A 14,723-nucleotide genomic window follows, 5' to 3' on the forward strand; every position below is an offset into this window, starting at 1 on the left:
TCTCTTATCTCATTCATCGGTTTTACCGTCACAGCTCAGGGCCTTGACCAACTTTCAGTATTCCAGGAATGCTGATGCGCTGCCTTGCAGACACGCTAGCACTAAAAATAGAAATGTACAGGGATCGCATTATATTGTCTGACCTACAACTAATATATCAATAGTTGTTAGGCGTGTTAGGCTATAAGCAATATATATATATATATGTTGTTATATGCGTGTTAGGCTATAATAAATATATTTATTTATTTATACAACACTTATTTATTTATACAACACTTCACAGCAGTCGAAAAAAGATATGTTAAAAAAACTGTTGAAGCACACTTTTTTGCTCTTAGAATAACTTTTATTTATTTTACTTTACAAATAGGTCTCCACCAAAGCTCTCGGTTACTGAATCAATATTCAAATACAAACAATCTTTGAATAATCTATTTAGACAGTGGGCTAAATGTTTGACAGGGTAGGTCAGAAAGTACCAATGATTCTCAGGCAATAATACCGTTTTTTTGTCCAAACATTGGATTAACACACAGACTGTATCAGGTCAGAAATGGCAATGATTAAAATGTGCAATACAACCAACAACGGCAGTCTTTAACCATGTCTCTTTTGGCCTCTGGCGTCAGAGTAGAGGAACACTTGTTGACACCACAGCTATTTGTACGGAGTGATGTCATCACTGCCAAAGTCCCCTGGCCGGCCGAGGATGACACTAACATAATGGCATGACCTGTGGTGAAGATGTAGGCTGGAATGAGTGGGGGAAATGTGTCGCTGCCGTAGGCACACACACACACACGCACGCACAAACACACACACACACAAACTGAGTTTTGGAATGATGACAGGGGCGGGTCAAATTTGTAGTTATTGTAGGAATAGGCCATGATGACTTTTTTATCCAGGGGACTGTAGAACTCTTCATTAAGAAGAGGCATTGAAAGGCCTTCTTGACACTGCTGTAATGGTGGTTAAGAGACAATAATGGTAGCAAGATGTGGCGGACAAGCTATCTACTTGGCATTGGATATCAGTTCGCTGGCACTGAGTGCAGTGTTATGTTCCATGTACTCATATGTATTTCAGGAGGCTGCTTATGGGCCTCCTGGTGCTTTCTTGTCAACTATGAGCAGGTGCAAATTTACGAAGGCAAACACTGCTCTCTAGTGGGGATACAGTATATATAGACAAAGGGCCTTTAAGAGCTTCGGCACTCACAAAATACAATCATCAAAGAAAAAACATGAAGAAATATAGAACTTTTTTGTGAAAATCTACAGATGCATCATCCATAAGTTAATATAACATCAAACAGTATCTGTGTAGAACCCAATGAGACATGACATTTTACAATGGGACAAGTGTTGACAAAGCCTCGAAGTGATCTATCTGGATCAAATATCATCGGGCATCCCCAACAGCGCGAACTGTAATACTGATCGCTGCATATACAGCATTTGACGGTTGAGTATAATACCACATTTGGTAATATTACCAGCCTGATATTTTTTTGAATTGTCTGATCAGAACCAGTGACATTAAAAATTGTCAATTAAACTGTCACGTGCCATGAATATTCAGGGTTTTAAACATGCATGGCACTTGGTGATAAAAGTGATTCAAATTAAAATGTTCTATCAAAGTTTTGGCAGATCAGGTGAAAGGTGAGGGACCGACGTCATCAGGACTTTCACAGACCATCTCAGCTACTGTCTATCAGTAGGTGTCCACTCGTATATTCTTAGTAGTTTTACTTAGTTTTAAAAGAGGCAGAGGGAGCATCCTTTCTCCTCAGAGATTGAGTTATTTTGAGTCTGTCATGACAGCCCAGCCAGGCTCTCTCCACACAGTGTATAAACTGCCAAATGATAAAGTCTTAACCTCAGCAGAATTCTCTCCTCCCTTGGAAGCGGTGAGCAGAGTAGGGAATCACAGGCAATCAGTTGTGAAGAATTGAGCCTTAGAACAAGTGTGTTAAAGAGTACCATATTTAGATTGGGCGGCGAGGTGGAGAAGGGTATACCATATTCCTGGCTGCCGGTCAAAAAAAAAGAAATCCTGAAGTCTGAACCCCCGTCGGCCAGGTAACCCAAAACCTGGAGTGGAGAGTCAGCGTGGGATATGGGGAGAGGAACAATGTGACTCTTTGTGCAAGCCGGGCAGGGAAAACAAACCGTTTCCCCTGGAAAGAGATCATGTTCAGGCTCCATCTGAGAAGACCACACAAGGCTGATCAGAGGCCTGTCTGCTCTGTGGAGCAAGCGGAGGAGAAGGAGGAGGAGGAAGAGGAAGAGAAGCGCATCTGGACAGCCACACAATCCACACACACAGACACACTTGAGGGCAATGTCAGACAGAGAGAATATCTGAGATGCTCAAGTGCTTACTGAACACAACATAACACACGAGCCAGCAATACTCTTTGGTCCAAGAAAAAATGTGTGACTGAGTTGTGTTCTTCCTCCATGGTGACTTGTGGTAATATGGCCATCTGGACTGCTTCCTGGGTTGGCACCCTGCTGGTCTACAGGCAGAGCATCACTCTGCTGGGCTGAGGGAAAGGCTGGAGGTTGTTAGCACTGGTGTTGTCCGCAAGAGGGCGTGGCACTGAATCTGGCACCGCCGTACAGTGTTAAACAGGGCGTCTGTTCATTCGGTGCAGGGAGAGGGAGTGCAAAAAAAGAAAAAAAGAGAGAAGACGAGAGATTGGTGAGATGCTATAGATTCTGGCCCGATTCTAATTTCCATACCAAGGATATCTTATATCAACCCCTCCTGCTATGGACACTCATTCCTTAATCCACCTAGTCTAAATGAACACTGAAAATGAGGCTTTTAGTTGTGTGGACACTCAGATAACTGTCGCACGGGGCACAATCAAACCAAGAACATCTGGCCTCTTTCTCACACACAACACAGACTTTCATTCAAACACACACATATTAAATGTAAACAGATGCGCACACACACACACACACACACTCATGTAAGGGCCAAACCAGGGTTCTGTACTCCCTCTGTCCCATTGCGTTTTAGTTTCAAACACTCAGCGAATACCCATGTGGTGGGATCGGATTACACGGGGCTATAAAATATCCCAAATAAAGACAAGGAAAACTGAGACGAAGAAACGGGCTATTTCCTGAGGTGAAATCCTTCACTTGGCTGCTGCTTCTTTCAGATTGGGATGTGTTTTTAAAGAGTTTTAGCAGTGGAGACAATGGAACGGGACAGCAATGTTCGTCTCAGAGCACAGAGGTGTGGAGCTAAAGTCATTCGCATACGGCAGCCATCTCTCGTTACACACAACACACAGGGCCATAAATCCGTCTGCACGACACAAGCAGCATGCTGTGATTTCATATGTATTCGTTACTAAGGGGACGCATGAAACAACAACAAATGAAATAAGAGTTAAGGTGGGAACTCATTTTACGAAAGGGAATCTTGTAACTGAAACATCTGCCGTATAAGAAAAATATTTATGTTTTCACTTCTCTTTCATCAGCCACCATTTTCAAACAGAATTATTACGCTTTGAAATAAAACATTTGAGAGAAAAGCAGGCCAGTTGAAATCTAAACCATCTCTGTAATATCAGCGGTTTAATCTCAGGACATATAGTGAAATGGTAACAGTATCTCGAAATGGCAAAATACCGGCAGATGAGGACCACGGGTGGTGTTACAGCCATTTGGACTGCCAACCGGGCAAGTGCAATCAAGAAGCCCTTTGATTGGTCCAAAGTAAAGAGGATTTTATGCTGTACTCTAACATCAACATCTGGTTGGCAGGGGAAAGTGGTGTTAAATGAAGAGAAGGGAAAGGATTGAAAGGGGATCGAGCCGAGACGAGCCGAAGCCAGAACACGGTGTCATTATGACATGCGTAATCGAAACACTATATGGTTCTACCACTGTGTTTTCCAGTGAAGCTCCAGAACTCTATCGCAGCTGAGAGCTGGCTCTCATATTCACAGCGCCTTATAGTCTGCCTGACAATCACCTCTGTCTCTACAGTGACCTCAGAAACATGTCTGCACTGCCTCATCGCTCATAGTGCAAGACGCCAGAGTTGGACTTTGGGGTCACACTTAATCAACCTCACTTGATCTGTCTCTCTGTTTCGGTGTCGGGCATCCCATAACCTCAAGGTCACGGTTTTGATTTTTCAGAAGCAATCTGTCCTTCACCTACGACCTTCCCATACATTGCAATCTGCTCTGGATACATCAGCTAATTGGTAAGCATTTAAAAACTCCCTCCCTCTTAAACAGACACATATTTGCATGTCTTGGTGAAACTGAGCCTCCAAGACAGGCTGCATTGATAACAAAGCATTGTGACTGTCAGGTTGTGGTGAAGTGATTGCCTTTCAGAGTGACTCTCACTGCCTGTGCCCTCCACCTCCTTCCCCTGTTGTAACCTTAGAGCCCAAAGGAGTGCCAGGTTACTGGGATTCTCTCTCTTTGGCGCCATGCTGTTGAGTGACCACGGCCATACTTTGAGACCTGTTATTAAGCTTGCCCTGTGTTTGTGTGAATGTGTGTATGCGCACATTTTACAATCCCTTGTCAAAATTGCATTTTAAAGTAACTACTGTGTGTAATTTGACTAACCTGCCATCACCATCAACCATCTCAAATGTATGTACTTGACAATCTCTGAATAGCAATAAATCCCACCCATGGGCTGCTTGTGGCATATCTTCAGTGGATGAATGAGTCAGACAACGTGGTACAGTAGTTCACTCCCTTCTTCCACTGTACAACTCAGCAATATAAAATAAGACAGCTAGTGAAAGCAATGCTATCTATGCTTTTTCTCGTCGAATATCTCACCTCCATCCTCTATTTATTCTGATCACGGATTCGTAGGCATCGCCTCTTCAGAGCTGGCTCCATGTCTCCTGTACTGGGCGTATTAGCAGGGCTCCGCAGGCTACCCTTGTCTCTGAGTTTGGGCAAGAGCAGTGGGGTGGTGGTCCCACCTGTCTTTGGCGCGGTGGGCAGAGCATAGGCATGGTCCTCGTCAGGAACATGGGGGTCCTCTCCTACCTCTCCCACTACTGCTAAGGGCTCTTCTGACAGGCTAACTGGGCCCTCAACCCGCACTGGGCCAACAGCAGAGCATTTGTTCTCTTTGATGACCTCCAGCTCACTGAGCGCAGGGTCAGTGGGTGGCACTCGCTGGGGTAGTGAGGAGTCCGGACTGGCAGGGGTGGGTGAGGAGGCCATCCCATTTGGACTGTAGTCCTGAAATCTCAGGGCAGAGGGTGTGGCATCGTATGGATGGCTGCTACCCGTGGGGCTGGGTGTGTTGTGTGAAGGTGGAGTGTGGGAGTCCTGGTGGTGGTAGACAGTGTCACGTGAAGGAGACTGTGGTAGATGAGGGGTGGCTCTGATGATGTTGTGGGGCCCTGATCTGGTACCCTGCAGAGTCTCTGACGCTCCCAGCCCTGATAGGTCCACCACTCCATTGGCACTGGGTTTCACTTGGGTCCTTTGAAGAACTCTTTGGATGACTTGTCTCTCTGGCTGCTGCTGCTTATAGTCTGTCAGCCCCTCTGACCCTGAAGCTGAGCAGGGCGATTTGTTATACTGTGCTCTAGGGGAGGATGCTCCACTGTGGGGTGTGGATATTGGGGATGGGAATGGTCTCTCTGATTTAACCCAATCTGTGTTGGGGTTACATGTTGAGGGGAGACATTGAGGCAAGGTTCCACTCAATTTGTTGGCTATCAATTTGCTGTCCCCTTCAGGGATCCCTGGAGTTGGTGGCCTTGTTGCCCTGGTTCTACTCCTGTCCAATCCCTCTGGCACAGGCTGTATAACACCACCGTGACTTGGTGTTTCTAGGTTTGATTGAGAAGGGAATGGAAAGGGGATAGGAATGGGGATAGGCACAGGTATGGGAACAATAATGGGATATGGTACCAGGACAGTGGGATGGGGCAGGAGAGGACTAAAGGAAGGAATACCATAGTTCATCATGGGAGGCATTGGGACAGGGCCTCTTTGCATCATGTTCAGAGTAGGCGAGTGCAAGCCAGGGAAGTATGCTCCTGGGAAGGGATGCATCAGTCCAGGGAGATTCATGGACGAGGTTGGGTGCTGCAGGTGAGGAGAGTGAGGAGGTCTGTGGATAGGGCTTGAAGGGGGGCCTGGGTGTCTGGGAGGGTGGGAAAGGGGGTTTCTTAGACCCTGAGCATGAAGAGCTGGCCTGATGAAGGACATGGGGATTTGAGGTACTGGCTGATGTTCAAAAGGGAGGCGAGGATGCGGTGGAGGATGAATGGGAGTAGGATGGGGGGACACCTCGAGAGAAGTGGGAGAAGGCTGGATGTGTCTCTCCAGGGTCCTCAGCCCAGGTATATGGATCTTGGAATTAGAAGAGGATGCCTCTGAGGGAGACATGGAGGTGGATTCTGCGGATCCATGGTTTGGCGTATGCCCTCTCGGGGAAAGGTTTCGATGACGAGCTTCTCCTGCACTGCTGCTGCTGCTCCAGGACTCAGGAGTGAGTAGCTTTTGCCCAGCCACAATGGTGTCCGCCCTCCCTTCCTGGCTGGTTCTGCCTGGGCTGGAGCTGGTGAGAGCTGCACGGGCTTCCCGATAGAAAACATCCATCTTGTATTGATTCAGACACTTGGTGCTGCAGAACTGGAGTCGTTCCTCGCCAGATCCGAAGTCCAGGTATTCTTTAGTGTGACGGATATGCTTGCACCAATCACATACCTGTGGCACAGGGGAGAGAGACTGCGGAGGGTCATTGAAGAGACATATCCTCGATGAAATCATTGTACAAATATACAGTCATGGGAGAAAAAGAATGCAAGCTACATTATGTGTAAAGCAGTTTACTCTTGTAATTGTATAACTTATTAAAAATTGTACTTTACATTTTCAAACAAAAAACATTGATAGTGTCTTCTTACTCTGACATTGCTGTTTATCTTTAACACCAGTCGGGTCGAGTCCTCTGTAGGTGGGTGTTGAGGAGATCTCTCACTGTGAAGGTCTTCATCTCGTGCCTGACAGGGAAAAAAACACAGTGGGACATAAACCGCTGAGAAGCAGTTTGTCAGACCTAAGTTCTTCCTACTTTTGATAGATTCATTTTCGAATTGTATGATGATGAAGCAGCAGTTGCTTTAATTAAATATGCTCCGCTGGAATCATCCGGTGGTCATTTAACCAAATTTAAGTTTCTTATACAACAAGTGCAGAAAATAGCTTCTCATGAACCGCCTTGTCATCAAGGTTAGGAGCAGTTTGTACTTCACGCTTGCCACCAAATCCTAAAGGTCAACAAAGGGAAATCATTGTGTTGTGAAATAGATATGATTCTCCAACCGAGTATGGAGATAATGCAGGTGATGTATCGTCGTATAATTAATGGCCTTGCCAGTATTAATATAGGAAATTATTCTTGATTCATGTAAGCTGATCTGCTGCCGATCTGAGTGCTCCCCCATCTCTGTAACCTATTGAGTCGTGTTAAGTTACGAAACATGAGGCAGCTGAAGGTAAGGTATGCACTGAAAGTGGACACCTCGCCCCAGGCCTCCTGGCCTTCCTCTCAGACAAGCAGCAACAAGCCAACGGCAATGCTTTCCCCCCCCGCCTCCAAAGAACTACAGGTTTTGTTGCAGTCAGTTCAGCTCTCCTTTTGGTCTCTGTTGTCGTTTGAATGAACCTACCACAGTATTAACAACAGTAGAGTGAAAGGCGATATAGCTGCTTGTCACAACGCACCTCTAAAGAGGGTATATCCATGTCGTAATGGAAAGTGAAAAATCACGTCAATGGGCATTAGAGTGGTTCTCCATAGTTATAGCATTCTTGTCCTCTAGACCAGAAGTCACTTAATGGCCAGCTCTTCCTCCATTAACGCAAAACTGATACTAAGTGTCCTCTACAAACTTTGACCTCGCTACCTCCATTCCTTTACTGGGTCCTCCATAATAATGAGAAAGTGTGTTCTCAGAGATCCCCCCTTTTAAAATTCCTGTAAATGAATGCATCAGTTATGACCTCACAAGATCAGGAGTATCTGTTTCTTAAGGTCTGTTTACCTGCCAGAAAACACTTGATGCCTTGGTCCCCTGTGTGTGGAGAGTGACACACCTGGCAAAAAACTCTGTCCATATAAAGTACTTGTATGTGTGAGTGTATTTATGTGTGAGAATCTACTGCACACAACATTCAAAATCAGATCTACAGATCATTCACAATATAGATATTGGGATTAACATCTCACCAACAAGGTACAACAAGCCCCACCCAAATGTTAATGACCACTAAACAGTGATGCTGATATGTATTACATACATTTTTCATATACCACTTACCTTATTGCGTTTGAAGTAGGCCCGTCTGCAGGCGGCAAAACATTTCTCACTGCAGAAGCTCTTGAGCTCTGAACCCATGCATAGAGAGTAGCGTTTCACCCCTTCCTTCTGGCACCAAACGCACACTATCTGCACATTCTGTACATCTTCCACTGTAGGGAAAAAGCAGAACACAAGTTTTAAGGAATTAATGAGCACGGTTTGCATGTAATGTAAATGTAGGCTTTTTTTACAGCCTTTTATATTCTGTAATTTGCTATTATTTAATATTTGACTGTTTACATGGCTTCTATGAATGCTCATATTCCATAAACCATAACCACATTGCTGACCCTGCACTTTCCACATACAAACATAATACAAGTCATGGATTATGTGTCCATGTGTGAATCTGGTGGCAGCATTGCAGCAACATTCAATTATAACATTCATTGTAAAGTTTGGTAGCCTACCTGCTGATGGCTTTATGAGGGGTACAATGACAGGAGCAGTCTTCTGCTCCTTAGAGGTGATCAGAGATGAACTTGTTGAGGAAGAGGAGGGTGAAGAAGAGGGGACACTGGAGGACTCTCTCTCTCCACTTTTCATGGCGAGGACCGAGTGATCGACTTTGGTGTCCACGCTCTTGAGTTTTGGCAATGAGTTCTCTGAAAGACATGAACATAATCCAATGCTCATGAATTTCCGTCTGATAGGCCTACAATAGTATAGTATAGCTTTCATGATACTGTAATAACAATGCCCCACACAGATTATCAGTGCAGTTGTGTTGAGAAACAATAGATGTATCTAAATCGATGAAACTTGAGAAGTTGCAACTACAGGGGATCATGTCTAGCAAATGTAAAAAGTGACTGAATGTCTGCATTGAAACCTGCACAACCTGTTTGTGTAAATTCAAGAAGACTCTTCTGTTCTACCAGTGAACGGTCGACACCTGTCCTCACCTTTCAGCACGGACACATGCTGACGTCTCTCTCTGTAGTTTCTGATCTCGTTGGCCTCCGAGTCTCGGAGGTCTACCTTGTCGTAGCCGTACCATCCCAGCAGCTCGTTCATGGTGCTTTCTGCAAACGTCTGCATGAGAAAAAGAGGAAAAGAAATCCCTGATTAACTTTCTATGTAAAGGGATAGGGTAACTGAGCCTTTGCCTGCCTTCAAATGGGAAATTGTGACCGTACATCTAAGGGTTGTTAGTGGAACTTGTTATCCTATGTTAAACATAATCAGACCTTCCTACTCTGAATCAATGCAAGGGATTCTTTCTCAGCCTCAGCTCAGTTGGGGAAACGAATATGGGCACAGTGGAGTACAGTATGACGCTTTTTCCATGATGTATTCGAGTTGTTTACTCTCGCTAAATCCGAGACGGAAAGGTTTAAAAACCTAACACCAGTGTGAAATCTATGAATCATCCTTTGTTTATCTCTTTTAATTGTAAAAAAAGAGATAGAAAAGAAAACGGTTCCCTACAGATGGGATGTGTGGTCTCCCTTTTTTTTTTGCTTTATTACGTCCAGATGAAAAAGAAAAAATAGAAACCACAAAGGTCTCTCTCTCTCTTTATCCACCCACCTCTCTATGTGGCTTTGGGAGAACCGGATTGGAGGAGAAACCTGATCTGGAACGGGCAGAAATCAGAGCGGGACACCCTACACCACAGCGAGGTCCCACGGTTCTCGGAAATGCCCCAGTCCTCTCTCTCTCTCTTCGTCTCCCTCCAGTGTCAACCGCTCTCTCTCTTCTCCCCAGCTTTCCCTGTCCCTCCCCTCTCTGTCCCCCCCCACCTCCCATCTTCACCATCCTCCCCTGCACCCCAGCACCTTCCAGCCCTGACACCCGACACAGCGCTGCCTCTCAGGTTTCACCCTTTTCCAGCACAGCCAGTCTGCTGTGGTGGTGTTGTAGTGCTGTGGTACTGACTGCACATTCTTTCCCCTGCTTTCCTCACTCCGACCTCTGCTCTGCTCTCGGGCCTCAGAGAAATGGATACCTCCCTTGCTTGCTCACTTTCTGCTGTGTATGTGTGTATGGGAGGGTGTGTGGGTGAGTGCAAGCAGTGGTATCATATCCAGCTAAATATGCCTAACGATGATTAAAGTTAAGTATCCGGTGTCTGGTGCTGCGCTTGGGTCTGACGTGGAGGGAGTAGGTCCGAATGTGGTGTTGAAACAGATGTATTACAGAGACAACACTCGGCTGGACTTCAGCTGAGCCAGAAATCAGATTGCCCGCCTTCCTGTCTGTCTTTCTTTTCTCACCCTTTCCTCACCCTTTCATCATTTGAGTGATTTCAAATGGTGGACAATGGTTTTATGTTACAATTTAAGTTTTGTATGGTTCACATCACATCCAATTTAGATGTTCTCCTCTCGTTATTTCGCTGTTTTCCTGTTAATGAAAGACGGCTATTCCCCCCCCCCCCCCCTCCTCACCCCTCTCCCCTTCCCACAATGTTATTTTTGTTTCTTTTTGGCAGTTCTGACAAACATCTGCTTTGTGAGAGTGACAAGCCATATCCCAAACCACAGAGAGAGTTGCAGCCAAAGGCAACAAACCGACCCTGAGATTCAGCCCAGGCTCACATCAAGCAGGGATAGCATTTCACATGTTTTGATTAAAATTAGTTAAGTTGTAACACTACACCTCCCCTGGATATCAATCCAAACCACTTTCATAAAAAGAGCACATTTCCTTTCTCTCAAAGGGCCAACATCTCCTCCCCCTGAAACAACTTGCTTGTCTTTTTAGATTTCTGACCTTCTGCTTGAAGGAGCTTCAGATATCCCTTACCACCACGCTCTCAAATAGACTCCGTCCAAACCCAAATAAAGCAGACAATTCATGGATTAGTTTCCATGTGGTAATAGGCTCATAATGTTATGTTTAAGACTGTCCTTTAAAGCGAGAAAAAGAGGAGAGATCGTTAAGGGGCATTCCCTCATGAACTTTATCTCTAAATAGGAACTGTATTTTGGTGTGAAATGTGCATCCTTTAAAATGGTGTGACAACACTTTAGTTTGTTTTCCCAGTGTAGGCTGGCTATTTAAATGATATGAATTGACTCTTTTTGAAGGCATAATGGAAAGCCTCAGTGCTTACAGCGGGGAAGAGGTGACGCACATCTGGATCTCCGCTGGACATTACGCTGCGCGTCCGGCCACAGCTGGTCGGAAATGGCGTCCCCAGTATAGGCAAAGGCCAACCTACTCGTATTCACCGCGAACATCTATAATTAAAGCACCCCGTGTCTCTGTGTGTGATATTTTGAGTTTATTTTCCTGTGATATAATTCGTTATTGTCCTTAATTAAGGGAGTGGAAACTTCGAAAATCCCCCGTGTTTTCCTTTTCTTTCTAAATCTGTAACAAAAGGATCTTCATGACTATAGCTTGAATAGACGTCAAGGAGAGCATTCACAGAACCCAAACACAGTTTACTCATGGCATTGATCCGTGCACAGCTCTCTCTCTCTCTCTCTCTCTCGCTCTCTCTCTCTCTCTCTCTCTCTCTCTCTCTCTCTCTCTCTCTCTCTCTCGCTCTCTCTGCCCTGCGTAGGAAGACGTTGTGCGCGTACAAAAAGTTATTGCTCAGTCAATAACACGTCTCACTTGATAAAACCTACAGCGACACACAAACTCACTCTCACCTTCATCTCCTGGTTGATCTCCCTCTTTACGGGGTGCGCAGGTTTCCTGCTGCGTTTATTTTCCGGTGGTCTCCCTTTCTCCATCTCTGGCATAGTCCTGGTCGGGCTGGATCCGACCCGGATCACTGTTGGGTGTCAGCTGGAGAGTTTTAGTGGAGTAGCTTAGAATGAAAGCTGTCACTCCCAGTGACAGCGGCTGTCATTCCCGGCCGCCTGAGTCCCTCATCTGGGGCTTCACACCATTCGAGTCAACTGAACATGCGTGCGCTCCGGGCTGGAGGCTCCTCCGCTGAACAATCCTATCTCTCTCTCTCTTCTCCAACACTGTTAAGTATCTGTAGGTAACAACGATAGGGCTTCCGGTTTTACCTTTCAGAAGAAATTCTTATTTCCGACCTGAATTGCCAACCAAGAATGATAACCAATAACTTAATAATGGCATGTTGATGTTAGTATGAATCAAACCAAATTAAAAGGCTTTGTGGGCCTATATGGTCAAGATGAGTTTACGTATTACATGTGTTGATGTCAGATAAAAGCAGAATCCCAGGTAAAGTCCAATTGAATATTAACAGCGTTGTAAACTATAACAGGTCTCTGATCACAAATTAAACGGAACTATCTTATTTTTTATATAACTTGAATGTTGCCACATTTGTAAAAGGCTAATGCAAAAATAAATTACTCCAATAAAACACCATTTATATGAGGAATTACCATAAACAACAACACACTGTCGAAACGAGTAGCATGCCAATGAAAATAAATTGCTCCATTTGATTGTGTTTGACTGAAACAAAGTCACATATTAGACAGCTCTATAACCAAGTTCATATTGTGAGCTACACCAAAACATAATACACATGTTTATCTCCTTTATTTGTGTCTCAATACAGTCGACTGCGCCGCGATGTCTTTTTGACACATGTTCTGCTTTTCTTTTGAAAACCAATTCGCCTAACTTCCGGTATGATTGGTGCTCTTTCTGTGTAACTTGATGCTGCCCTCTCGCCCTCTCGGGTTAAGGAAGGGAGGGCCCTGTGATTTGATGTAACCCAACACCTGGCGCTCACCCCTCCTAAATCTCAATAGATACGTTTCATAAGGAATGCAACGACTTTATCTGAAGGACACAGTACACACACTGTCTGTATGCTCCTGTCTTAAAATAAATAGATGAAGAGAGCGCTGCGAGTCCAATGATAGCCTACCATGACAGCGTGTATGGGGCTTTCTCAAATGGCAAACGTTTGATCTGCGACTGTGTGAGACATTGTGTGTGTGTGTGTGTGTGTGTGTGTGTGTGTGTGTGTGTGTGTGTGTGTGTGTGTGTGTGTGTGTATGTGCGAGCTGCATACAAAAAACACCTACAATTTCCACATTCCGACACCGTGACCCTAAAAAAAAATATTGACATTAATGTATGAGCACATGCATGTTGACCCATGTAAAAAGCCACATCATTTACTATATCCTCATGGTTCTTGGCTAGTTTTGAAAACACGAGGATCGAGTTGCATTCAGCTACATAAACAAACATCACTTGTTTCAGACATGTTGGACACATTACATTATTATACCACAATGTCCCTGCTATATATTTAGTTTTTCAAGCGTCCACTTATATCTTATCTTTTGCCTAACTTTCACTGTGTCCCTAAACCCCATGCAGAGAGACAGACAGGTAGACAGACAGGTAGACAGGCAGACAGACAGGCGGGACCTCAGAGCCGCTCTCCTCTCTGTCTCCAGCCGTCCTCGGTCTACTCTGGTTGGAGGAATCCAGGGACCACGGCTCGTGTAAACAGAAACCCGATCCAGCGCGCCGGGCTTGGGTTTCGCCCCCTCGTACACTCGCTGCTGATACTCGATCCGGCCCGGCTTTGGGAACAGGGCTTATCTGATGCCTCACAAAAGGCCCCTCTCTCCGGCTCTCAATAACAGCGCACATCTGGTGCCTCTGCAGGGAGCGCTGTCCCTCCAGGTTCCTCTGGGGGGTGAAGGGGGGGATAAGACCGTTTCTCTAGTCCCTTAGAAATATCACTTCGACAGGTGACAGAAGAAAAGAGAAAGTATTCACAAGTGTATGGTTACACTCCTCAACATCTGGATTTGTGTATCATTACTTGCCTGGCTATATGATGACAGCGAAATATGTGCTGTCCTCTTTGAGGATTGTTGAAAATCTTCGCAGAGGGATACAGCGTGTGATCCTCTGTGGTTTACAGTAGCATCATGTCCCCGTTAGGGGGCAGTGTCTACCTATTTTGCATAATCGTGCCGATAATATGGAGGACTTAAAATGACTTAACCCTTGTGTTGCCTTAGGGTCATTTTGAACCGAATCAATATTACACCCTCCCCCCGCTTTAGGATTAATTTGACCCCATTCAATGTTTAATGTCGGTGTTCTTTCGGTAGTCAACAAACAAACATAAAGTGCCTCACACTTAAACTTGGAAAACAATATTAATTCTAATAATTTTCTGGAGGTTTTAATTGCTGGCGTCAAATTGAACCCAAAGGGTAAAATATGTTAGTAAATATAAAGGTAACTACTGTTGTTGAGTCACGGAATGTAATTTAAGGATGTTTTGAGCCGAGAAGTTAGTAGTTTAAGCATCAAATTTGTGGTCGGTTTATCGCGATTCAGCCTAATAAGGATATGCGACAGAGATTTGAGGTCCTGCTCGCGGGACCTCTGAGCTCCGGGCG

General features: G+C 45.0%; 1 protein-coding gene across 2 annotated transcripts; it reads right to left on the bottom strand.

The window, feature by feature from the left end:
• Positions 1 to 221: 221 nt before the first annotated feature.
• Positions 222 to 12,280, bottom strand: LOC130202785 (sine oculis-binding protein homolog). 2 transcript variants are annotated; one of them, XM_056428536.1, is made up of 7 exons: positions 12,009 to 12,280; positions 9,306 to 9,435; positions 8,811 to 9,005; positions 8,359 to 8,510; positions 6,943 to 7,038; positions 4,847 to 6,742; positions 222 to 2,651 (listed from the first exon to the last, which is right to left on the bottom strand). In XM_056428536.1, the coding sequence occupies exons 1-6, from the start codon at positions 12,099 to 12,101 to the stop codon at positions 4,856 to 4,858; spliced, it is 2,553 nt and encodes an 850-aa protein (XP_056284511.1). In that variant the 5' UTR covers positions 12,102 to 12,280; the 3' UTR covers positions 222 to 2,651; positions 4,847 to 4,855. The 2 variants fall into 2 exon arrangements, with proteins under 2 accessions (XP_056284511.1, XP_056284510.1); XM_056428535.1 differs by having other exon boundaries at positions 4,847 to 6,763.
• Between the last annotated feature and the right edge of the window lie 2,443 nt (positions 12,281 to 14,723).

This window comes from Pseudoliparis swirei, chromosome 12 (genome assembly GCF_029220125.1).
Source record: "Pseudoliparis swirei isolate HS2019 ecotype Mariana Trench chromosome 12, NWPU_hadal_v1, whole genome shotgun sequence".
Lineage (NCBI taxonomy): Eukaryota > Metazoa > Chordata > Actinopteri > Perciformes > Liparidae > Pseudoliparis > Pseudoliparis swirei.

Bases quoted from the DNA above. Each gene is read 5' to 3' on its own strand.
- LOC130202785 (XM_056428535.1), bottom strand. From the start codon at position 12,101: ATGCCAGAGATGGAGAAAGGGAGACCACCGGAAAATAAACGCAGCAGG. The intron at 9,006-9,305 runs GTGAGGACAGGT...CATGTCTTTCAG, and splicing joins GCATGTGTCCGTGCTGAAAG to AGAACTCATTGCCAAAACTC. The intron at 6,764-6,942 runs GTAAGAAGACAC...GACCCTCCGCAG, and splicing joins AGATAAACAGCAATGTCAGA to TCTCTCTCCCCTGTGCCACA.